Here is a 24,419-nt window from a genome sequence, read left to right on the forward strand (position 1 = left end):
TGCAAATCGCAGGTGAATTGTGAGGGTTTTTGGGAGTCTGCGTACTCTAAATGAAGTCATAGTAGGAGTGTGCGTACTCTGCAGTGAGAGTAAGGAATTCGAAGTTCATATGTGTGTGGCACTTTTTGCTCAAAAATTGTCCACGTAGTTGTTGATGTACGGGCCCTGCGTAATGTAAGACTCCGGAGTATATTGGAAGAGTGTATGTTGCAATTTGTATGGTTTAGTAGTCAACAAGTCGGTGTGTGAGTCAAAGTGGGCAAGAGAAATGTAGACTGAGATTTGGCGAGTCCTATGTGCACCAGGACAGACCCATTGATCAGTTGAGAGTAAAATTTGCGGGTCGAATTTTGCTTGCGAATCTGGGAGACCGAGAAAGAGGAATAGCTGTAAGTGCGGAAAGAGCCATCAGTGAAAATCCGTAAGGTTTCTGAAGCCTTTGTGTTACCTTTCCTGTAGTATACCAGATTTGTTTTTGGTTAGTTTTCGCAATATTTTGCACTAGTTTTGGGTGAATTGGAGTTTAGGAGGATGAGCCATAAGACTTTGTCAGCCGCAGTACGAGCGAGTGTGACGTCATTGGAGCCGCGCTGGGATAGGTTGGCTAGTGAGAAGGGTCGCGCACGGATTGGCAGCAGTCTGTGAGAGGCAACTGGTTGAGAAACGTGGGCAAAAGGAATCTTGGGATTAAAAGTAATTTCCTGATTTGATTTTTGAATAAAACAAAGTAGAAAAGATGAGCCTTCACCGCCTTACATTGTGACGGAAGATAGGTGTCGTGCCATGTCTTCGGTTGAAGCAATGGTGCAAATTGACAGAGAAAGATGGGAACTGAGCATTTCATACAAATAGGACGTTCAATTTGAGGGTTTTTGGAGCATTTACGGATGGCGATATATGAATTGAAGCCCCTTCCGAGACCGGCACAGTTTGAGGCATTAGCGGTTTGGGAACTAGTAACCACACAGCAACAGCAATTGAAATTCGAGAGAAGGATGAGATAGGCAGAAAAGACTTTAGCAGAGGCTAAATGGGATTGGGATCAGAAGATATGGAAAACAGAGACTTTGCATGGAGTTATGTCCGGCGATTACGCAGGACGACGAGAAGGAAGGAAAGAAAGCGACTAGGAAGTCGAATAGGAGGCCGTCCGAAAGTAAGGGAGCTAGAAAGTCTTCAAGAATAGAGGGATCGGACTATGAAGAATTTCTTACAGTTATTGAGAGACCGATTACCACCATATACAGTACGTGAGAGTGGTCTGAGTACTAGTGCTGATCCGAGAGCCCCGACGAGTTAATGGGACAGCGAGTCCAGGACAGGATAATGCTAAACTGACACAGAATGCGGTGCAAAGTGGTCCTAATGTGAAGACTACTCCTGTAGTGCAGACTCTGATGCAGCCACCACAGATGCAGAGAATATATCCTGATGTGCCTATTTTGGAGACAACTTTGAATTTAGTGATGCCCATGCAGCAGGTGGTTCCGAGACTAATACTGGTCCAGACTGAGCTGACTCCGATTTTGTTGCCCCAACTGCAGCCACAGGTAATGCAGAGATTTACGCCAATGACAGGGACACAGTCAGACTTGACTCCGATGAGGAGTCAGAATATGGAAGTTACTCTCCCACAAAGTTTAGGTGCCAGAGCAGCCCCGGATGCAATATCGCTACCGATTACCGTTGTTCCAGTGGTACCATTATATGCACACAAAAAAACGACAGAGTGAACAGGGAGCAATGTCCCAGAGTCGAATGAGGGGAGGACATAATGAACAAGTTCAGGTAGTCTCTCCCATGGTTCAGACTTTTGACAGATCAAGATCATTGCTAGATCTTGGTCCACTTGTTGCACTTCCAGATGCTATGACAGGACCAAATGTAAGCCAGAGCCTGAAATTATTGACACCGCAGACTTCGAATGTAGTTGCACAGCAGGTGCCCCTGATCCAAGCGAGTAACATTTTGTTACAGGGACTGACAGCTCAGCAATTGACTGAATGGTTAGACAAGTTAAGTACCCCCACAGAATGCCCCTAAAGGAGAGGAGTATTTGAATTGTGCTAGGCTAAGCATGAAAGCTGTGAATTCACGGAGGGAACGATTGGGGTGAATAAGTTAGAATCCTACAAAGAAGCAGAGTTGAGATATTTGTGCCCAAAGATTATAAAACAGGTGAGCAGAGTGCATCAGAGATTGGCAGACTTAGCAGAGAAATACGGCATAGAGATTGAGAATACAAAGCATTTGAAGAGGAGTTACAGATTAGATTTCTAGGCAAAGGATTTTGAACATATGAGATCGGCCGGAATGAAGGCACACCTTAAAGAATTACTGCAGAGTGCTCAGACCTGGGGAGCATTAGACAAATGGGAAGGCAGATGGGTAAAGAAAAGAGGGAAAGGGATTCTTTAGAGCGGACTGAGAACGTACAGCAGGACAAAGATCCAGTGAAGATACTACCAATGAGGGAGATTCCAAGGGGAAATTTGGTTCATGTCTCTTGGAGCAGAAGTGACATTCTATCATTTACAAAGGATTATCCAAAATTGAGAGAAAAGCCCGTAGAGTGGTATCAACAGACAGACAAGTTCGTGAAGCTTGCTAAGTATTTGTGGGAGGACTTGAACACATTACTAGAGATAGTGGTTCCAGCTGATTTATGGGTCGAGTGTAAGAGGAGTGTAGACTGGCCAACTAGTGAACCGGAGAGCGATAAAAATAGAGGTGCACCGTCTCCTGTGTAATGAAATATTACTATAAGGTGATTGAGTTCCTGAAATTGAGGATTTCGCCCCAAAATATTGATTGGCAGAGAATTGACAGGACAGCACAGGAAGCAAAGGAGTCGATACATGCGTACTATGAGAAATTGTTGCAGGCGTTCAAGCATTACAGTGGTACAGAAACAATTGAGGCGAAAGACATGCTACACTTTGTGTTCAGATTTGTGGAAGGATTGAGACCTGGAATTAGCCAGATGATTAGGAATCATTTGATTTGCTGGCAATCGAAGCCGATTGATGAAGTGTTACAGTATGCGAAATACTGTAGTGATGAGATTGAGTTGAAGCAGAAAAAGTTGAAAGAGAAAGCGACGGTAATGCAGATTAAAGCAGCTGAAACAGAAGTGCAAGGGAATTTTTCACAGCAGATGCCGCAGCAGCAGGGAACTGTCATAATTCATCCCCAGATGAGAGGTAGAGGTCGTGGAGACCATATGAATCATGGTCCGGATTTTAATACTGTAGTGGTTCAGAATGATGTGCAGGGAATGACGAAGGTATTGCTGTGTCACATTTGTAGAGCCGTGGGACACTGGAAACAGGAGTGTCTGATGGTGTTGGAAGAAGGTGGTGTTAAGCAAAGTAATGACATCAGTTCATTTCAGAATGTGAGAGAACCGAGACTAGGGGGTCCTAATCCAAATTTTCAGAATAATGTGAATCAAGTGCAACATTTTTAGCCCATGCAGCAGGTGCAAATGCCCCATGCAGAAGTATCACAGTTGCAGCCGATGCAGCAGCAGGTTCCCATGGTACCTAGACAGCAAATGCAAATACCTCAACCCCCGATGGAGCAGCAACAGATGATGCTTTCTCAACAGGTCAAAGGCAAGACAGAAGTAGTAACACAGTGCACCAATTCCTGTTAAACAGTGAGGATGGAATAAATGGTGACTGGACGAGTGATAGTTCAGATGAGGAGCCATGTGTGCTTGCAACTTATTTAGAAGTTGATCAGAGAGAACCCTATCTGAGGGGACAGGTTATGGGTCACAGAGTTTCATTTTTGGGGGACACGGGAGCTACACGCTCTACAGTGAAAAGTGCAGAGGTTCCGAATTTGCCACTTTCAGGTAGGACAGTTCAGGTTGTGGGGGTAGCAAACCAATATTTGACAAACCGGATTACAGATCCAGTACAAGTTGAGATTGGCAATTTCCAGGGATTGCATAAATTTGTGGTATGCGATTTAAGTCCGGTATCCCTATTGGGAAGAAACTTGCTGTGTAAGACAAAATGTCTGATTACTTGCTCAAATGATGGAATTGAGATTCAGACGAATAGTGATGATGAAGAAGACCAAGCCCCAGAAACAGTGTGAGAAACTACAAATGAGGAGTACCCTTTGATTGAGTTTTTTCCAATGTTCACAGTGAAAGTGCTCCACCCTGATTTGAAGGGAACAGTGCAAGAGAAGGTGTGGGATTTGACAGGAATGGAAGTAGGTCTGATTAAAGGAGTGGAGCCAAAGTTACCATTAAAGCGAATGCAGTTTTTCCCCAACTTCCGCAGTACCACATGCCACAAGATGATCTCATGAAAGTGGCTCAGATAATTGCAGATTTTGTAAAACAAGGGGTTCTGAAGGAAGTGTTGAGCAGTCCATGTAACTCACAGATAATGGGTTTGAAAAAGCCCTGTGGGAAGGTTTGGATCGTTCAGGATCTGAGAAAAATAAATGAGATTGTGGTCAAATGTTGTCCCGTAGAGCCCAATCCAGCTGTGATACCATTCCAGATTCCATGTGATGCAGAGTGGTTCATGGTCATTGATTTGTCACAAGCGTTCTTTTCTGTGCCTCTCCACGAGGATAGCCAATTTCTCTTTTGGTTCAAATTCCTGGATTGAGTCCATTGCCGGTGCAGAATTCCTCAAGGGTATTCAGAGTCGCCTTCATTATTCAACCGGATCTTAAAAAATAATTTGGAGTCGTTGGAATTGCCTTTCCTATCGACTTTGGGGCTGTACATTGATGACTTACTGATTGTGCCCAAAACAAGGGACGAGTGCAAGTATGATACGACTGCCCTGTTGAACCATTTGGGAAAGAATGGTCATAAAGTGTCTCCACTGAAGTTGCAGTGCTGTCAGAAAGTAGTGAAGTATTTGGGTCACCAGATTGAGAAATGGTTGAGAAAGATATCCAAAGAAAGGATTACAACGATATTGCAGATAAGTCCCCCAACAACACAGACAGATGTCAGGATGTTCTTGGGAATGGTGGGCTATTGTTGCCAATGGATTCCAAAGTTTTCAGTCATTTCAAGACCATTGAAGAAGCTGACTCATAAAGAAGTCACTGATCCCATAGTGTTAGACCAGGATGAAATGAGAGCACTTACTGAGTTGAAAGAGAGTTTTTGCAGAGCACAAGCATTGGGTATGCCTGACTACACGAAGCCTTTCACATAGTTTTGTCATTAGCGTGATGCATGTTCATTGTCTGTCTTGGCGCAAGTCCATGGAGGCGCTCATTACCCACTAGCATATTTTCAGCTACTTTGGACCCACTTGCAGTAGCCTTACCGGGTTGTTTGTGTGTAGTTGCCGCAGTCGGTGAAAGTCTTTCACAGTGTGAAGGTGTGATGATGAGATATCCCCAGAATGTAATGGTGCCTCACTCGATTGAGATTTTACTGACCAGGACAAAAGCTCAATACTTGACGTGTGCTAGGTTGACTAGGTATGAGACAAGTATTTTGGGGTCACCGAATGTGACACTGAAAAGGTGTACAGTGCTGAACCCGACAACTTTACTCCTGAGTGAAAATGTTGAAATCGAAAAAGAGGAAGATGTTGAACATAACTGTCTCGAAGTAACTGAGTTGTGCACAAAACTGAGACCTGACTTTAGAGATACCCAATTGGAAGAAAAGGACCAAATTATTTTTGTTGATGGTTCTTGTCTGAGACACAATACAGGGACACAGAGCAGAATATGCTATGTGCACAATGACAGGTACCTTAGAAGCTTCCTGGCTTCGAGGAGTGTATTTTGCCCAAGTAGCGGAACTGGTCACCCTTACTAGAGCATGCCATGTTTCTCCTCAACTGAGAGTTACAATCGATACTGATGGCCAGTACGGATTTGGGACAGTCCATGATTTTGGTCAACAATGGTCACAGAGAGGGTTCCTGACCTCTTCTGGTTCACTGATGAGAGAATCAAAGAGCTGTTACATGCAATTCAAATGCCTGAAAAGATTGCCGTGGTGAAATGCAGTGCACATCCGTAGTCACACGACTATGTGTCAATGGGAAATGGATATGCAGATCAAGTCGCATGATTTTGCACACTGAACTGTATATTGTTCGAGGACAAGTGGGAACTGTTGCCTGAAGAAGACGAAACGTGTACAAGCTATGCATTGAAAGTAATTGACACTTTGGAAGAATTAAAATCTTTGCAAAATAATGTTGACAAGGAGAAACGTTCATGGAGTAAAATGAAATTTGTTCAAAGACAACATGAATTGTGGGTTTCTGAGGAGGGTCAACTGGTTTTGCCAAACAGCCTGTTGTCTCAAATGGCAAAGTATTATCATGGTCAGGCATACATTTGGAGGGCTGCCATGGTTCGATTGTTCAAACAGGATTGGTTCAACCCAAAGTTTAGACAAGTTGCCGAAGCAGTTTGCCACTGTTGTGTCATTTGTCAACAGTTAAATGCGGGGAAAAGGGCAGTGGTTAACTTGAGCCACACTGGAAGAGCAGGAGGTCCTTTCAGCAGAATTCAAATTGATTACATTGAGATGCCTGTGGGTGGAGGTTTGAGATATGTGTTGGTGATTGTATGCATCTTTAGTCACTGGATTGAAGCATACCCTACAAGAAGAAATGATAGTCTCACAGTAGCGAAACTACTGCTTAGGGAAATGATGCAGTTTCAAATTTCCGCTCTCTTTAGAATCAGATAGGGGAAGTCACTTCAATAACGAAGTAATTAAATTACTGTGTGCAGCATTGAACATTGAGCAGAAGTTGCATTGTAGTTACCGCCCTAAAGCATCAGGACCAGTGGAACAGATAAATGGTACCTTGAAGTCAAGAGTTGCAAAGATGTGTGCAGCCACTAATTTGAAATGGCCCAAAGTGTTGCCATTAGTGTTAATGTCAATGAGAAACACACCTGGCAGGAAGACAGTAGTGTCACCTCATGAGATCCTCATGGGCAGAGCAATGAGGTTACCAGCGGTACCAGCAAATGCACTTGTCAACATTACAGATGATATGGTGTTTGATAAACTGCAAGGGTCTGGCTGATGTAGTCCACTCTTTCTCAGCAGGTGGAGGCCACTACACTGCCACTGATCCATGACTCAGGGCACAATCTGAGAGTTGGGGACTGGGTTGTCATCCAAAAGCATGTGAGAAAGATATTTTTGGAGCCTCGTTGGAAGGGACCATACCAAGTGGCCTTAACAACTACTACAGCTGTGAAGTGTGCAGGGATCCTGAACTGTGTTCATGCAAGTCACACTAAGAAAGTGGCACGTCCACTGAATCATGAAGAAGCGTTGTTGAGAGTACCAACAACAGTGAGACAAATCCAAGGGCTGGAAGAAGAGCAAAGAGGAACGGAGACCAGATCTGAGCTCGATGAGAACGATTTAGTCACTCCTGTGAGAGACGAGGGCTTTCCCAGAAGCGGACGATCCTGAGAAATAAGCGGCACAATTGCCAGACCCAGAAGGGGTTGAGGTGGATCAAAATCAAAGTGATCTGACTCCTCCTGAACCAGCTGCAGGTCCATCAAGAGAGAACACCACAGAACAACGAAAAGGTTTAAGTTCATTCTTGAAGAGAATACTGACAAAGGGTACACTGAGAGGAGATAAGTGGCCGGAATTGCAAGTGGAGAAAGGGAAAGAGGTGGTTATCGAACCAACAATCGAGGAAGAAGCAGATACCACAAGGAAAGAAGATCTAAGTGAAGGAGAATTGAATGGTGATCGAAAACTGAAGAGAAAGAATAGCAAGTCGAAGATACGCAGGTCCTGAATGGGCGTATGCAACTACAAACGAATGGCAGCAAGAGTTTTTGTCTTTTTGTTTTGATAGAGAAGTCCTGGGTCAGTATTTTGAGGTGACCTGAAGGACGCTAATGAACTGAACTGTTGAAACAATCTGAGAGGAAAAAAAAAAAAAAAAGAAAAAAAAAAAAAAAAAAAGACATTGAGAAAAGAGACTGCTGAAAGTAACCGGAAGAGACATTGATAACCTGATTTGACTTTTGAAACCTGATTTTGACAAAGCTGCTAACAGATTTTTTGGCAAGAAAAAGGGATCCTGGAAGTGAAATTGAACGGCTGGAAGAAAAGTTGTTTGTTTTTGATTTTTGCTGCAAGTTTTTTTAAAATGTATTCTGCTTTCTGATTCGGTACAGATCATGGCCAACTTTGGTCATCAAGGTAGAGATGCTAGGTGCTGTAAATATATGAGCATTAGTGTGGCAATTGTGTGTGGGATATTGTTTGTGGTAATGTCCGTTCTTGATACAAGAGGGGCCAACCATACTTCTGCTTTCGAAACAACTATTGCACTAACAGCATTGGAAAAGTTTAAGTTAGATGAGAAATATTTGCATGACTATATTAATGCGCAGGGAGAGCTTTCTTCTAATGTTTTCTATTGCTTATTGAGTAAGTATGTTGAGACAATGGATGCAAAGAATTGTTTTGTGTGTACACAGATTCCTTCATCAGTCGAGGAAGAAGTCACATATCAAAGTTTACCTCTAACCTACAGGATATGTTTGGTCTGTTACTAACAAGGTTTTATAACCAGGAGTACATTCAGTTCTTCTATTCAAATCATGATCTTGTGTTTTCATTTGTTCCTATAATAAGGTATTTGAGTAAAGTAGCCAAGGATAATGACATAGTATTAGTTAGAGGGTTCTTTGAACCTACATTGACTTTTGGCACAGCTTACGCACATCGCAACAACCTGACATGCTTACTTACACCTTTACAGAAGAGCTTTTTAGATCACACCGACAGGAGAAAGACATTGAAAGAGAAACTGGAAAAAGGCTTGGAGAAAAAGACTTACAAGAATGATTATGCTTATAGTGCAATTAAAACGCAAAGGAAATTAGCTTTAGATGCACAACACATGTGGAAGCTTTGTATACATAGGCCTAAGTCGCTCATTGACACTATTTGTGGGTACGAGTGAATGCATAGACAGGACCATACAATTCCAGGGATATACTATATTTGTGGACTTAATGCTTATTACCGTCTTCCAAGAGGATGGAATGGACATGCTATTTGAGCATAGTTTTCCCAAAGATTTATCAAATGGAGGATTTGAAATATTACGAAAGTGACTGAATTACATCATAGAGACAGAGGAGGGAGTCCTCTTCTGCTATAGTGGGGGATATATTTGGAGCTGTAATTCCTTCAGTGGGAGTCATCCTGAACTCAATCAAAATTTGAACGTTGTCTACTATTGTGGATAACATGCTGACAAATTGTTCAGGGGCTATACTCCTGACAGGATACTGAATTAGCTGCTGATAGAGCTTTGACTCTTCAAAATCATCTTCCTTTAGACATTCTTTTAGCAAAGGATGGTGGAGTCTGTAGAAAGATTAATTCTAGGCATTGTTGTTCGTACATACCCAATTATAGTAAAGAAATAAGAGACGTACTTACTAATCTGACTAATGTAAGCGCTGATTTGAAAGAACCAGGTGTTTGGGGAAAGGTTGGCAGTGTGTTTGCTTCAGTGGGAAATTGGCTCAGCAACATATGGAATTGGGTATTATTGAAAATATTACAGGTAATATAAATTGTTGTGGTTTGTCTATTTGGGATATGGGGATTTTTCAAATTATGCAAAAGGATTAAATTGAAAAGGTCTAAGAATAATCAGAGGAGGGAAGAAAAGAAAAGAGACATTTTATAGAGAAAATTTGAGGAAAAGAAAATTATGAGGAAATCGAATTGTAAAAGTTTGTGGGTGATAATTAGTGTGATGAGATTTAGTCATCAGAGAAAGGATTGCTAGCGCAGGTGTTTTTAATTAGAAATTATTAATGAGAGTTTATGTATTTTGAAGAACGAGTTTACGTAGAAAATGAATTAACGATAAGAAATAATGCACGCATTTGAAAACCTGACCTCAAAGAATGGCCATTCACGAAATGTACTGATTAATGATTAAGACATATGAAATTCTGAAACTGTATTAGATTAATGCAGTAATGTGTCCTATTGAGAGCTATGAAGTATGCTTTAGCTTTATTAATTATAGGCCTTAACTTAGCGAGTGTCTTTGCCTATTTTGCCAGGCCTCACGCAGAAGCTGTATTTCTTATCGTTTAATAAAAGAAAAAACTGCTGACCGGGTGAATTAAACTGTGAAATTACCACTGTCTTGTTAAATATGTTAAACTGATGCTTTTCGTGAGAACCGACTGGTAGGAGATGATGTTCTTGCTATTGTAACATTTTATGTATGTGTGAGATTCACTTTCACAGGACAAGAACAATGAAGATACTGATTGGAGCTGGAAGCTGCAACAATATTGTTTACTGACAAGCCAGATGATGAGAACACCGTAAGGTGGACCAATCAACTGTATGCGAATAGTGAAATATTAGAATTAATAAATTCGTTATAGAAATTTTACTGGGTAAAATATGAACCTATGATTAACTGAATAATAGGAAATTAGGGGATAGTTTAGGTGACTGATATAACAACGATACAGTGGAGACATTCGGATCTGAAGAGATTTATTCAGATTTTGAGAGAAGAAAACACTTTAGGAGAGATTCCAGATTCATATACGACATTGGGCTCATATTCTCTGACTGAGAGTCGGATGCTTTGCTGATCAACTGATGACGAAAACTGATTCTGCCTTGCTGACCCATACCGAGAATAGGTATACAATAAGTTCTGACTTTTATGCATAGTCTTGCTTTTTCTTCCTAGGTATCAACTGCGCTGTGTTTTGATAGAGCTACAGCTAGATTTTTTCAAATTTGTGTTTCTAAAATGTTTTGCATGAAGCCCAACATGCTAATGCTAATCTGGTGTTAGTTTAGGGCCCTCAAAAATGACTGACGATTGCAGGGATTAAATACTTGACGACTTACTTTGTTGGATTTCATGTACGTTATAACTTTGTCACATCTGACTATTGATTTGCACTATAATATTGGAATGTGCTGTGGTTAGAGCATTGATTGGATTACGTCTTCCGCGGCTTTGGACAACCAGTGTTGTTCTTATATGAGTTTCATGTGATTTTGAGATTAATCGACATGACTTTAGCATTGTTAATATAAGGAAATAAACTTACTAAAACAGAGTGGTTATTCGTGACTGAAAGGTCATGGTGCGTGACAATTACCGACTCCATCGATTATTGATTACAGATGATTAAGGTGCACTGATTATTGATATGGTATGGGAGCTATGGTAAGAACTTTTTAATTGAGAGTCAAAATGTTCATCGACCTATTTGCATTCCCTTGTAAGCATACTTATTAAGGTCTGATGCGCTATCAGTTACCAACCTTTTGACTTCTGTGGACCCCCACTTTATCATTACTGGAACCCGAGGACCCCCACTGAACATCATTGGAATCCGTGGAACCCCCAATGAGTCATAACTGAAAGCTGGGGACCTAATGTGTTAATATTATTTAAATTTTCTAAGCAGTAGCGGACCCCCAGGGGTCCTCAGACCACAGGTTGAGAACTACTACTGTAAATCATTCCAAGATTATTTTTTTTGATGGTTTATGTAACACCCTAAGGCAATCAGGCAACGGCTTGGATTAATTCGCAATCTACAAAAATAGTTAAATAAGATTCATTCATTTATTTACACTAAGATGCTTTCAGTAACATCAATAAAAGTGTCTAGACGTGATCCCAAATATAAGGTATCCATCGAATTTTATTTATTTAATCGTACAAAAACAAAAATCGGAAGGACATTTTCGGCTTAAGTGCAATGTTAGCAAATACGCAAAGGAGGACAGGTACGCTGAAGCGGAAAACCCTTACGTCAGTAACAATTAACGACAGTCAACGAGTTTGGAGTTTTGCTTACAAATCTGAATAGCAGACCATATTTTAGTGGCCCTCGGACATAGAGATAAAAAAAAAAAAAGAAAGAAGAAATCACGCTCTAGTAAGGAGTTGCTTCCTTACAGAAGATCCATGCTTGGTGGAGAGGGGGTTCCTTTGGTGAATGCGTAAACAACAGCCTCGAAGTCAATAAATAACCTGTCCCCTGTCCGTCCTACTAGGTCACTTCTTTAATCCCACTGCATCCGCCTCTCTTCCTCGGGCACGATGCCCCAGTTGGGCGACGCTGCATCACGAGCCAGCCAGTCGAAGTCGTCCACCTGACTCCAATGATTGCGGGAGCGATCCAGACCGGCACGAAGGAAGTCTTCGTCCATGCCTGGGTAGTTCCAAGTGAGTGGCGCAAAGCCCAGCCTGCGGCAATCCTCGATGATGGCCCGACAGGTGACATGCAGGTAGATGCGGGTGTCTGTGCTGCGGTGCACCCGCAGTTGCTGACAAGAAAAGCCTAATTCGCAGCTGTAGCACTCATCCATAAACACGGAGCTAGCCACTGGCCCACAGAGAACAGTGCAACCGCGCAGCCCTCGAAGGTGCAGGGTACCAGGGCTTCCCTGCAATCGCACCCGGCAATCCCGCAGATTTACCAGCTGCACGTCCTGTCCGTTTAGCTCTTCCCCACTCAATTCCAAACTCTGGCCCTCGAGGCCGCGGAAGCCGCAGGTGTGTTCTGGCTCCGGTAAAGGAGCAGGGGCTGTGATAGGTTCCACTGGAGCAGGAGCGGGCGCCGACGAGGTCTCTTTACGTCCACGGGACTTGAATGCAAACTTCTTTTTGGGCTGCAGTTGCTGTCTGCGATCAACTAGAGCCAATTGCAATCGCTGCAGCGCATCCTGCGCCTGTTTCACGTCGTAAGAAGGCAGGAAGCGCAGACTGTCATTCAGCAGTTTTTGAAGAGTCTGCAGTCGGACACCAGCTTCCTGCAGCTCAGCCTCCCCCTTCTCTTTCCCTGGATCATCTCCTGACTGTAGCAACTGCTCTAGAGCATCACGTTCGGGCCCGAAGGAAGCTTGAAAGAAGTCCCGCTTCTCTTCATCCACTGTCTGGCGTTCCTTCTCCTGCCGTCGCTTCTCCGCCTCTTGCTGCCGCTCAAGATCACGCCGGAGCAGTCTCTCTGGAAGCACAGCGCTGCTGCCCGACTCTAACACCATATCGCTACCAGGCACAGTCACTGCCTCCATCTTGTTAGACGCAAACGCTTAAGCACGACGCAGCGTCTTCAACGGCAGAAATAATTGGCGTAGAACACCCCGAACACTAGACCGCGTATATGACTTTGGATTTTGAGTTGGCGTCGGCCATTTACGACCCGTTTGACAGCTACAAGTCGGACCTGCCACCCCACCCTTTCTCTTTAAACGTTTACGAGGGTTCTGTACTGCACAGGGGACACAACCGGGCCCTTGTGCTCAGAATTCTTCCTTTCCAGCTTCGTTGAGGTCCAGTGAATGCTGTTGAAGGTGATCAAAGTTGAAATAGACAAAGGATTTAAACAGCGCAACAGAATAGCCACCTTGAAAGGGCTGGGACCTCCACCCCTGCTGCATTGTAATTGTATCTTTCCAAAATATATATATATTTTTTTTAGTTTAATTACAACTTTTACTCAAACTTTCTTTTGTCCTAATACTACGAACAAATAAAAAATATAAGTGTACATTGTTCATTGCTATGACTCCGCAGCAGAAGGAAAGAAAACGTGTATTCCACTGTTGCAATGCCATAAAGAAATTCCAGGCTACTGATCACAGGTCCTTCAGCAGTCAGGGTTGAAACCCATTCATGGCATGTGAATGTGTCTCGCTTGTGGCATATGCCACAACTCATTTGTCACAGATTTCTAAAATGCTGCTTTATGCCTAACTGCAAATCGTGCTTGTGGGTGATACAACCGTTGATTGTGGGTGATTTCTAAAGGATCCTCCTTCGTTTGGCTAAAATAAAAATAAAAAACATTGCAAGTCAAAAATTCTAAAGGTGGGGTTTGAACCCCTGATATAGGAAAACATGCACACACACATTTACAGCATTACCCACTTGACTAACCATTATGTGGTTAATGTTGAATTTTCTAAAAGGCTTTTTATCATGGACATATTGTGGACGTCCCTCTTCTATTTCCCTTGTCATATATCTGTTACATGCCACAAATTCACAACTGCTTTCCACACTTAATAAACAAATAACTCTTCCCCTCTTTTACCCTGGCACAGACCCCATGCATTTATTTTTATTATACAAGCTTCCTCTTTCTCTCATTCCACAGATTAAGGGATTTCTTTCACTGCAAACCTTGCTCCCCTTCCACATGCAACTGGATGTCACAAATGTCTAGCAAGTACTGCCATGACTAAAAAGGCTACAAATCGCCCAGACAGTGCCAGGGGGTAATTTACAATGGGACCTCTTTCATTTAGCTAACATTTAAAAAAACTGAAAAACAACTTAAAAAACGATTTTTCTCCAGGTGAGGTTTGAACCCTGGTCAAAAAACAATGCTAACTAAAGTCATTAACCACTAAACTAAACACTGTTATGGTGATTTAAACTGGCAAAAGGCCTTGTAATCATAGAGACAGTGATGAAGTCCTGTTATTTCCAGGTCGATTTTTAGGTGTCATTCCACAAATTCACAGTTGCTTTTCACACTTAATAAACAAATAACCCTTACTCTCTTTCTCAACCAGGCACTGGCCCCATGCATTTACTTTTATTATACAAGCCTCCTCTCTATCTCATTACACAAACTAAGGGATTTCTTTCATAGTAAACTAGCCCCCCTTCCACATGCCACAGCATGTCACCAATTCTTTACATGCACTGCCGTGAGTAAATAGGCCACAAATCCCTTGCAATCATAGAAATGGTATGGAGGTCCTTATTTTATGTACATTATGATTTTATGTTACATGCCACAAATTGAGATTTTCCTAGCCATGGTGTCTGAAAGGTTACATTTTTTTAAAGACGCAGAGGTGATTATTGTGCTTTCTTTTCTTGCTTTAATAAACATGGGAGTCAAGAAAAAACTTGAATACCCAGAAAACCCTGGGAAAGAACTACTAACTTGCATCACAATAGAAAAATACATTTTATTATAAGACCCAGAAGCTTATACTATGCCTGTTCAAAGCACTGAAATAACAGATTCAGAGGATGATCAATTGGTTTAAAACAAAAGGTTCTAATCCTATTAATGTTTGAACAATCTGCATATCTGAGAATATCATGTAAACTTGAACCCCCCCCAGAAGGCACGAGAAGCCATAGCCCCTTTGACTGAATGAGTGCCAAAAGAATCAGTAGAAATGCAAGCCAAAGACATGCCCACGTAACTCAATGGGCCGAAGTAGTAGCAAACACAGGCTTATGGGGTTTTTGAAAGGAAATAAGGAGTTGGGAAGAGGAGGAGCTTCTGATATCTGCAGTTCATGAAACGTAAGTCTTCAAACAATTGTCAATACACAATTTAGGGAGTGAAAAACAGGGTAATGGATTGACAATAATTTAGTTTTGGAATATCTATTCACCTGAAAATAAACCCAAATGGAGGAATAACGGAAAGAGGAGACATCTATGGCCAGACTTACAAGGCCCTAGCGCCTCTTAGCGCCAAACTTGCATAATGTTTTCATGTTAATGTTACGTTAAGAAGGCCATTCTCCTTTGCCACATTTACAGAGTGGCACAATGCATGCATTGTGCCACTTTGTAACCCCTTGTGCCACATTATGCCTGCGCCAGGTATAATGTATGCAAGGGGGGGGTGTCCCCATGCAGGCAGGCGTGTTAAAATGGTGCAGTGAATTTTTCATTTCACTGTGCCATTTTTAGCATCATTTTTAATACCTGGTTAGGGAAGGCTTTAAAATGACACACCCATTACTTTCAATGGGCCTCCCTTTACTTTGCAGGGTTAGCTCCACAATTTATGGTGCTAATCCTGCAGAGTACCACAATAGCATCCAAATTCTTCGATGTTTTTGTCCTAACATGCGATATGGTGCGCAGTATTGTCAATATGGCACAAACATTGTGTCAGTAGGGGGGCACAGGGATCACAAGAAAAGTGGCATGTCAAAGCTGATGCACCACTTTCTTGTAAATATGGCCCCCTAATACTTTAACATCAGAGACACATTTGATAGAGACCAAACACAAAAGTGCAGCTGTTAGACTTGACAGCCTCAAGGTGGTTATCCCCCAATTTGTGGCCTCCCTCCCTCCACTTTTCTTACACTGGTTTTGTTGGTTTTAGGACTCCGCACAGTTTACCACTGCTAAGCAGTGATAAAAAGTGCATATGCTCTCTCCCTTAAACATGGTAAAATGAGTTCATCCCCAATTGGCATATTTGATTTACTTATAAGTTCCTAGTACAATGCACTACATGTGCTCAGGGCCTGTAAATTAAATGCTACTAGAGGGCCTGTATCACTGATTGTGCCACCCACATACGTAGCCCCTTAACCATGTCTCCGGCCTGCCATTGCAAGGCCTGTGTGTGCAGGTTCACTGCCACTTCGACTTGGCATTTAAAGGTAATTGCCAAGCCTTAAACTCCCCTTTTTCTACATATAAGTCACCCCCAAGGAAGGCCCTAAGTAATCCCTAGGACAGGGTGCCATGTAGGTAAAAGGCAGGACATGTACATATGGGTTTTATATGTCCTGGTAGCAAAACACTCCTAAGTTCATTTTTCACCACTTTGAGACCTGCTTTTTTCATAGGCTAGCATTAGGACTGCCCTCATATACCTTTTCAGTGGTAGATTCTGATCTGAAAGGGGTAACTGTGTCATATTTAGTATGGCCAGAATGGTAATAGACAATCCTGCTTACTGGTGAGGTTTGAGTTTATATTACTATTTTAGAAATGCCACTTTTAGAAAGTGGGCATTTCTAAGCAGTTAAAACCATCTGTGCTTTACAGCCTGTCTCCAGTCAACGTCTGGTCTGTGCTGGTTGACAGCTCTCTTGTGCATTTCACCCAGACAACCACAAACACAGGACACTCAGTCACGTCTGCATTTATCTGCATACTGAGTGGGTCTTCCTGGACTGGAAGGGTGGAGGGCCTAACAATTACATTTCAAAGGCCAGTGGCCTGCCCACACAAAAAACACTGATAAACCTCCACGGGTCCCTGACAGGACTGGGCTAAAAGGGGAACTTGAGCACTTCAAAACCACTCTTTGAAGTTTCCCCCACTTCAAAGGCATTTTTAGGTACATAAATTGGGTCTCTGACCCCACCAACTCAGACACTTCTGGATCCATACCTGCACCTTGTCAGAGGAGCTACCTAGGCTGCTCAAAGGACTCATCTGGACTCCTTTGCTGAGAAGGACTACTGCCCTGCTGCCCCACAGGCCTCTGATTTTGCTGGAAGGACTTTGCCTTCCCCTGAGGTGCTCTCCAAGGGCTTGGATTGAGCTTGCCTCCTGTTTTTGAAGTTTCGGGGCCAACAAAGACTTCACCTCTTCAAGAAACTCCTTGTGCGTCAAAAATTGATGCAATGCCTGCATTGCGGCTGAGAAATCGCCATACAGCCGACCGGAACAGTGCAGCACCGACTTCCCAACTGGAAATGCGATGCAGCGCATGCTTTGCGATGGAAAATTTGACACATTACCTACTGGATCAACGCAGTGCCTGCTCATTCTTCCAGTGCATCAAGGATTTTCAACTCATCGTCCCTGGATATCAAAATATTCCCGCTTCGCAGTGAGGAACCAAGACTGCACACTGAAAAACGATGCAAACCCTTTGCAACGTGGTAAGAAATGACGCTTTGTGCCACATCGGAAAATCTAATGCAACACCCTATTTTTCCACGCTTCTCCTCCTCTTTGGTCTCCCTGCATCGTTATTTTTCATGTATTCCAGGCACTGTGTGTAACAACGAAAGAACTGCTTCTTTCTAAGGATTGAGACTTTTTTAAACCTTTTGAAAGTTGTGCTTGTTGGATTTTTGTCGTTTGGACCTTATTTTATTCAGATAAATATTATCTAGTTTTCTAAACCTGTGTGATATATTTTTGTGGTGTTTTCACTTTGTTACTGTATGATTTATTGCACAAATACTTTACATATTGCCTTCTAGGTTAAGCCTGACTGCTCAGTGCCAAGCTACCAGAGGGTGGGCACAGGATAATTTGAATTGTGTTGTGATTTACCCCGACTAGGATTGTAATCCCTACTTGGACAAGGGTGTATACTTCTGCCAACTAGAGACCCCATTTTTAACAATAGTGAATTTAGCTAATAAATGATTGAGAGATAAGGCAACATTGTCTGGGCATGAAATAAACAAACGTAGTACCAAGTTAACATTCCACATAGCAGTACACTTGGTAACAGGAGGTTTAGCAAAACATACTCCCTTTAACATATGACAAACCAGTGGGGGTTCACAGATAGGTTTTCCATCCACTCTGATATGTTCTGCAGATATTGTTGATCTGTAAATGTTAATGGTCTGATAAACTTTCCCTGGAAATGCCAGGGAAGCTAGAAAATTCACTAACAGGGTTACATGTACTGAAATGAGATCTGAATCCCTGTCCAAACACCAGCTACATCAGAGCAACCAGGCTGAACTGTAAACCTTTGCTGTGCCCGGGGCCCAGGATTGTTGAGTAAATTGGACAGCCTCCTCTGAATTTCCTGTGGTTCTCCAGGACGCCCCAAAATACTCCATGCTATGAGGTAAAAGGAGCCCTGTAGAATGAGATTGGGATGAAGACCCTAAGGATTGAGGTGCAAATTGGAAATTGAGTAATTCACACTGGAAGGTCTGGCAACAGTTCCAATAATGTTGGGTACCATGGTTGGGATTGCCAATATGGGGTTATTAGAACAAGAGATGATTGTTGTCTGTAGGCTTGAGTAAGGACTCAGGCAATGAAAAGGAACAGGGGGAAGGCATAAAGGAGGGACTGATGCCAAGACTGAAGGGACACATCTGTAGCAAAAGCTAGAGGATCTGGTCTCCAATGGAAAAACAGAAGGGAGTTGAGAATTGGTATGGGAAGCAAAGAAGTCTATTGACATGGCTTCGAAGATTGAAGAAAGATGATTGAATACTGAAGGATGAAGCCTCCAGTTGCTTAAATTGCAAAGATGTCTGAAATACCAGTCGGCCACCGTGTTCAATTTGCCTGGAAGATACTCTGCTTTGACGGAGATGCTCCCTTAAAGGCAAAGTTCCTAAAGACTCTTACCGAGGATTGCCCAATGTTTGTACCTTGTACCTCCAAGACTGTTTATGTACCTGACCGCTGACAGATTGTCCAAGTGTAAAAGGACTGTGAATTTTACTATGTCTTTTATAAACGACTGGATGGTAAAGTAACCTGCAAGCATCTCTAAACAATTGATGTGCAGTGAATACTGAAGAGACCACGTACCTCCAGTTGAAAGTTGACCATATCTTGCGCCCCAACCTATCCGACTTGCATCTGACTCTAACACAAGATCTAGTGCAGCAGAGAAAATTGTTCTCCCGTTCCAAGCGTCTAAATGACTCAGCCACCAGAGGAGTTCTTCCCTGAATTCTGAATCCAAACCTACCAGATGCAAGTAGGTCAACCCTTTGAGCAGATGTCTAATCTTTAATCTTTACAGGCCTCTGTAATGGAGAGGGGTTGGAAAAATGGATTGAATTAAGGAAGTTAGAAGAAAAGGCGTGTCAAATCTCCTTCTTTATTAAATCCACTTTTTTTTTTAAAAGCTGGAGCATTGACCGAGAAGTGTCTATGATGAAACCTAAAAATTCCAGATGTTGGGATGGGATCAGAGAAGACCTTTGAACATCTATTAGGAATCCTAATCTTAATGAAAGATCTTGACATATATTTAGATTGGCTAGAAGGCAAGGCTGGTCCTGGGCCATGCTTAAGAAATCGTCTAGGTAGACAATGAGTCTTACACCTTGACTTCTGAGGAAGGATACCACCAGTTTCAGAATCTTGGTGAAACACCAAGGGGTAGAAGAGAGATGTAAAGGAAGAGTTTTGAAACTGAAAAAGGATTAACCCCTCTGAAATTAAAGACATTTCTTGTAGGAAGTATGAACAAGAACTGTCAAGTAAGCGTCTTGAAGATCCAGACGTACCAACCAAGCATCCTGAAACAGAAGGTCTCGGAGCTGAAGAATGGCTTCCATTTTGAAATGATGGCAAACCACAAAGTTGTGGAATAGTTTTAGGTTGTTGAGTGGACAATGCTTCTTATTCTTTTTGAGAACTAGAAAAATGGTTGTTACTAGCAACAAGATTTCTTCAAGAATATACAGAAAACCTACTGCATGTAATTCTATCCTACATGCACTTAGCGCACACCCTAGCGCTCAGATTAAAGCCATCCCATATGGTGAAATTATAAGAACCAGACGTAACTGTAGTGACAATGAGATTTTTTCACAAGAAATGGAACTGTTGGCACAACGCTTCCGCAATAGAAGATACTCAGAAGAAACAGTTTCCATGGCCAGGAAATGTATAGTTTCCAAACAACGAACTACCCTGCTTATTAGGAGATACAAAAAATCCAGCAACAACAAGAGGAAGGACATTTCCCTTATCACTAGATATAGTCCTGCCAGTAATTTATTATTTTGTATATTGAAAAAACACTGGCATCTGTTACTTTTGGATGCAGGGCTAGGGACAGTTATAGGTAAGACACCATCTAAAACTCACAGTAGAGGACGCACTCTGAGAAACATTCTATGTCCCAGCTACATTGCACCTCTCACACAAGCTCACCCTCAAATGTGGTTACCTAATAAGCCTGCTGGTTTCTACAAATGTGGTTGCTGAATTTTGTGCCAATTCGCTCTCAATAGAACTTTGACCTTCTCACACAACACAGGGGATACTCACCATGTTAGACAGTTTATTAACTGCAATACGAAAAACACAGTCTACTGCATCATTTGTGTCTGTGGACTAATTTATGTGGGAAGTACTATTTGCCCTCTGAAGGAACTCATCCAAGAACATATTAGAGCAATCAGGAACTACAACTCTGGCTATCTTCTTGCTATACATTTCAATTCACAACATGATGAATCAAACATTCCAAGTATTAGATTCATGGCATAACCCAAGTCTCCACATCTCCCAGACTGGGGGATAGGACTAAAGAACTACCAAAATGTGAAGCAAAATGGATACTCAAACTACGGGCTGTGAAAAAAGGTTTAACTATCGATAGGGAACTTCACATGTTCCTGACTTAGAAAAGTTCCCTAGTGGAGTAAATTATGTGGTGATATTTCTGTTATGAATCATAGTTGCTATCACATTATGGGATGTAAACATTTCTGATAACTGACTCTGCATGACTGTATGTATAAACATAATATAACATCTCTATGTAACCACTCACAATGTTATAATTGAGTACTTTTTGGTATTATACCTCTTCACAATTTTATGCCTCCTGATTACTCTTGACTTAAATATGGTACTCCAATTATATACGATGTAACATTACTAATCTTTTGCTATAAAATATTTCTTCAGAGCATGACACTTAAGGATATAGGATTTTTTTTTACAACATAACACATCTGTGTTTGACTGTTTATGCACTCATCTCAATCACCACCTTATACTTGCATTTCTATAAGTGTTATAGTCATTTTATATAACAGACTGACGGTTACGTACACCATGTTACTTACACCAGTTTTGACATAGATGCTTAATCTATCATATATATTCCATGTTGCCAGTTTTGAATTTAGCGCAATTAACTGGAAACCGTCACCGCACTTACGGTTCTTTGAATGCAGGTTTCCTATTACTTGGGAAGCACACCTTGCTACTACACTCTCTTGAATGGTTTTCGTAATATTTATAAGTTAGTGAAGTTCCAAATTATTGCCATCTACGAGTCGCTACTTTCTATCTTGTCTATCAGTTTCTTAACTTTTGACAGTCTCCTTGTCTTCGCACGACATGACCTTTGTTGTAACTTCATTAATAAAGGTTTCCTTCTCTTGCAATACTGTTGCACAGTTACTACTTATCCAAGAACTCGTTTTTCCTTTAAAATATGGCCGCCGCTTGAATCCACATTCTTCAGAGTCCTCCTGTGAGCAAGCCTTATAACTAAATACACTTCGTCCCAGTCCTTCTTTTATGTCTAGCGGTACAGCTGCTACTTAAACTGCACGTATGCCGCGCGCTGCCAGAACTGTTTTAGAAGTGGAAGCGTGTGCCCAAATACAACTCTTAGGTAAGTGTATGCTCACTTTGTTGATTGAAGCAAGCTATAGCTACGTTACTACTTAAGCCCAGCCTTGGCATCTCGCTATACTCCAGAGCAATTTTGTATTGTTTGAAAGCTCAGCACATATACTGCCTTCCTTTGCAGGGAACGGCCGGAGCCCTTTAACCATTTATTTTAAAATCTCCGATTGGATTTACTCGCGGCACTACCGATAAACGAAGCTTTCGGCGACTCACTAACTATTGGTTTATGTACCATTCGGGTTTACTTTTGGGCCACAATACGCCGATACAATACTTGGTAATCTTCCAAATACTCTTAGAAATTATTAGTCAAGTTTCTAGCTACCTCATTACATTGAACTAAAGTTTAAGCATTTTAAATATGCATTAGCGTTTTCTACGCACACAGAATATTATCTTGTACATACCTACCTCTGTGGGGAACAGCCCGGGTCCTTTATTCTAAATGACTTATATTTTGAATAAATTCCCTTTAAGGTTAATCCGTTACGATTTTGCAGTTGAACTAGGCTTCTTAGGACCAAACATTCAATAGGCACGACTCACTTGGTTCACCTGATAGGTCACATCTAAATACTGTTTGGGGAATATTCAAATTTAATTTTCGACACCGCAACTTTATGATAAATGGAGTGGGTCACAACACAACTTGCTCTTGCCTTTGTAATATAGTCTGGTACTTTAATATATCACCCTATTTTTTGCAGGACTTACCAAGGTCTTTTGATTCTTCGCTTACTTAGGACTCTACTACTTTCTGTACATATGGTACATACCAACCCTTGGTGTTCTTATATATTTTATGACACCGGAACAACATACTTCCTCACTCATCTAATTAGGATACGAATACAGGTACTTTAACCAACTACTAGTTGCCTTTATGTACCTTATCATAAGGACTACGTACCCCACCTCTTATGTCTCATTTGGGCTTTTTCTTTTCTCTGTCCCCGCCATAGCTCCCTTACTTCATCTTTTCTAGTTGGATACTCGTCTCCAGTCTAGGTAGGTTTTTTAACCTCAGAACTTTCCTCCACTCTCACACATGCCAGCTCCTTTCAACACACGTGGCCTTTTAAATAGTCCATTTGTAACATATGGAGTGCTTGCTCTCTTTGAACACTTTGGGTGTCCTTGACTACTATACACAGTTTTGTGGTTAACACAACTATTGATCAAAATAAATATCTTTCTGGAACACAGAGAAGAGTATTGTACTATTCATCAACAGATCTGTCATACCGAAGTTTGCACCTGTATTGTACTACTATATATGCTTTGTGTGCTGTGGTCATATCTATTTAATGCTGATGAAACCAGGTGGGTCAAAAGGAGTCTGATCTATAGCATGTTTTGAAAGAAGGCATTGCACTTCCTTTCGAAAAAGGCAGAAATGTTCCTGTGGGAACTGTAGAGTTTGGGGTAGACGGCTCTGATATTGGTATGCTGAATCACCCAAGTATCTGACATTAGAGACAACCAAGCATTCAGATAATACCAACCAAGCATCCTGAAACAGAAGGTCTCTGAGACAGTTGTGGAATAGTTTTAGGTTGTTGAGTGGGCAATGCTTCTTATTCTTTTTGAGAACTAGAAAAATGGTTATTACTAGTAACAAGATTTCTTCAAGAATATACAGAAAACCTACTGCATGTAATTCTATCCTACATGCACTTAGCGCACACCCTAGCGCTCAGATTAAAGCCATCCTATATGGCGAAATGATAAGAACCAGATGTAACTGTAGTGACAATGACATTTTTTCACAAGAAATGGAACTGTTGGCACAATGCTTCCTCAATAGAAGGTACTCAGAGGCCTTCCTAAGGGAGGAAGGCCAAAATTGGAAGTTTTTACCTGAGGATTGGTCGCCTTTTGCCCTGTACCCCCTGTTCTGTAATCTACAGGGTTTATACTCTTGATAATAGTCTTGTTAAGAGCCTTGATTGTAGAAGCCTCTGAGGGGATGACCCCTTGAGGAATAACAGCCAGCAAAGTGACCCTTTCCTTTGCCAGTCCTGCCAAAAATCCGAGAACAGAAAATCTTTTTCATGCAAAACTGGTCTTTGTATATGGTTGCAAATGTTGGGACATATTTGTCCGTTTCTTTTATAAAAGAATCTCCAAACAAGAGCCCATTAGCCTGAGGTGCTTCCTCCTTAGTTGCCATTCTACTTCATGTCTATTTTTAATAAAAGGCTCTTACGCCTTACTGACGAAATGTAGGCATTTGTATTCCCC

At 41.8% G+C, this 24,419-nt stretch overlaps 1 protein-coding gene across 1 annotated transcript; it reads right to left on the bottom strand.

Moving 5' to 3' along the window:
- Nucleotides 1-11,690: 11,690 nt before the first annotated feature.
- TBCC (tubulin folding cofactor C) lies at nt 11,691-13,152 on the bottom strand. Its single transcript, XM_069233967.1, has one exon. The coding sequence runs from the start codon at nt 13,088-13,090 to the stop codon at nt 12,080-12,082; it is 1,011 nt and encodes a 336-aa protein (XP_069090068.1). The 5' UTR covers nt 13,091-13,152; the 3' UTR covers nt 11,691-12,079.
- Nucleotides 13,153-24,419: the final 11,267 nt, after the last annotated feature.

Source organism: Pleurodeles waltl, chromosome 5 (genome assembly GCF_031143425.1).
Source record: "Pleurodeles waltl isolate 20211129_DDA chromosome 5, aPleWal1.hap1.20221129, whole genome shotgun sequence".
NCBI classification, from domain to species: Eukaryota; Metazoa; Chordata; class Amphibia; order Caudata; family Salamandridae; genus Pleurodeles; species Pleurodeles waltl.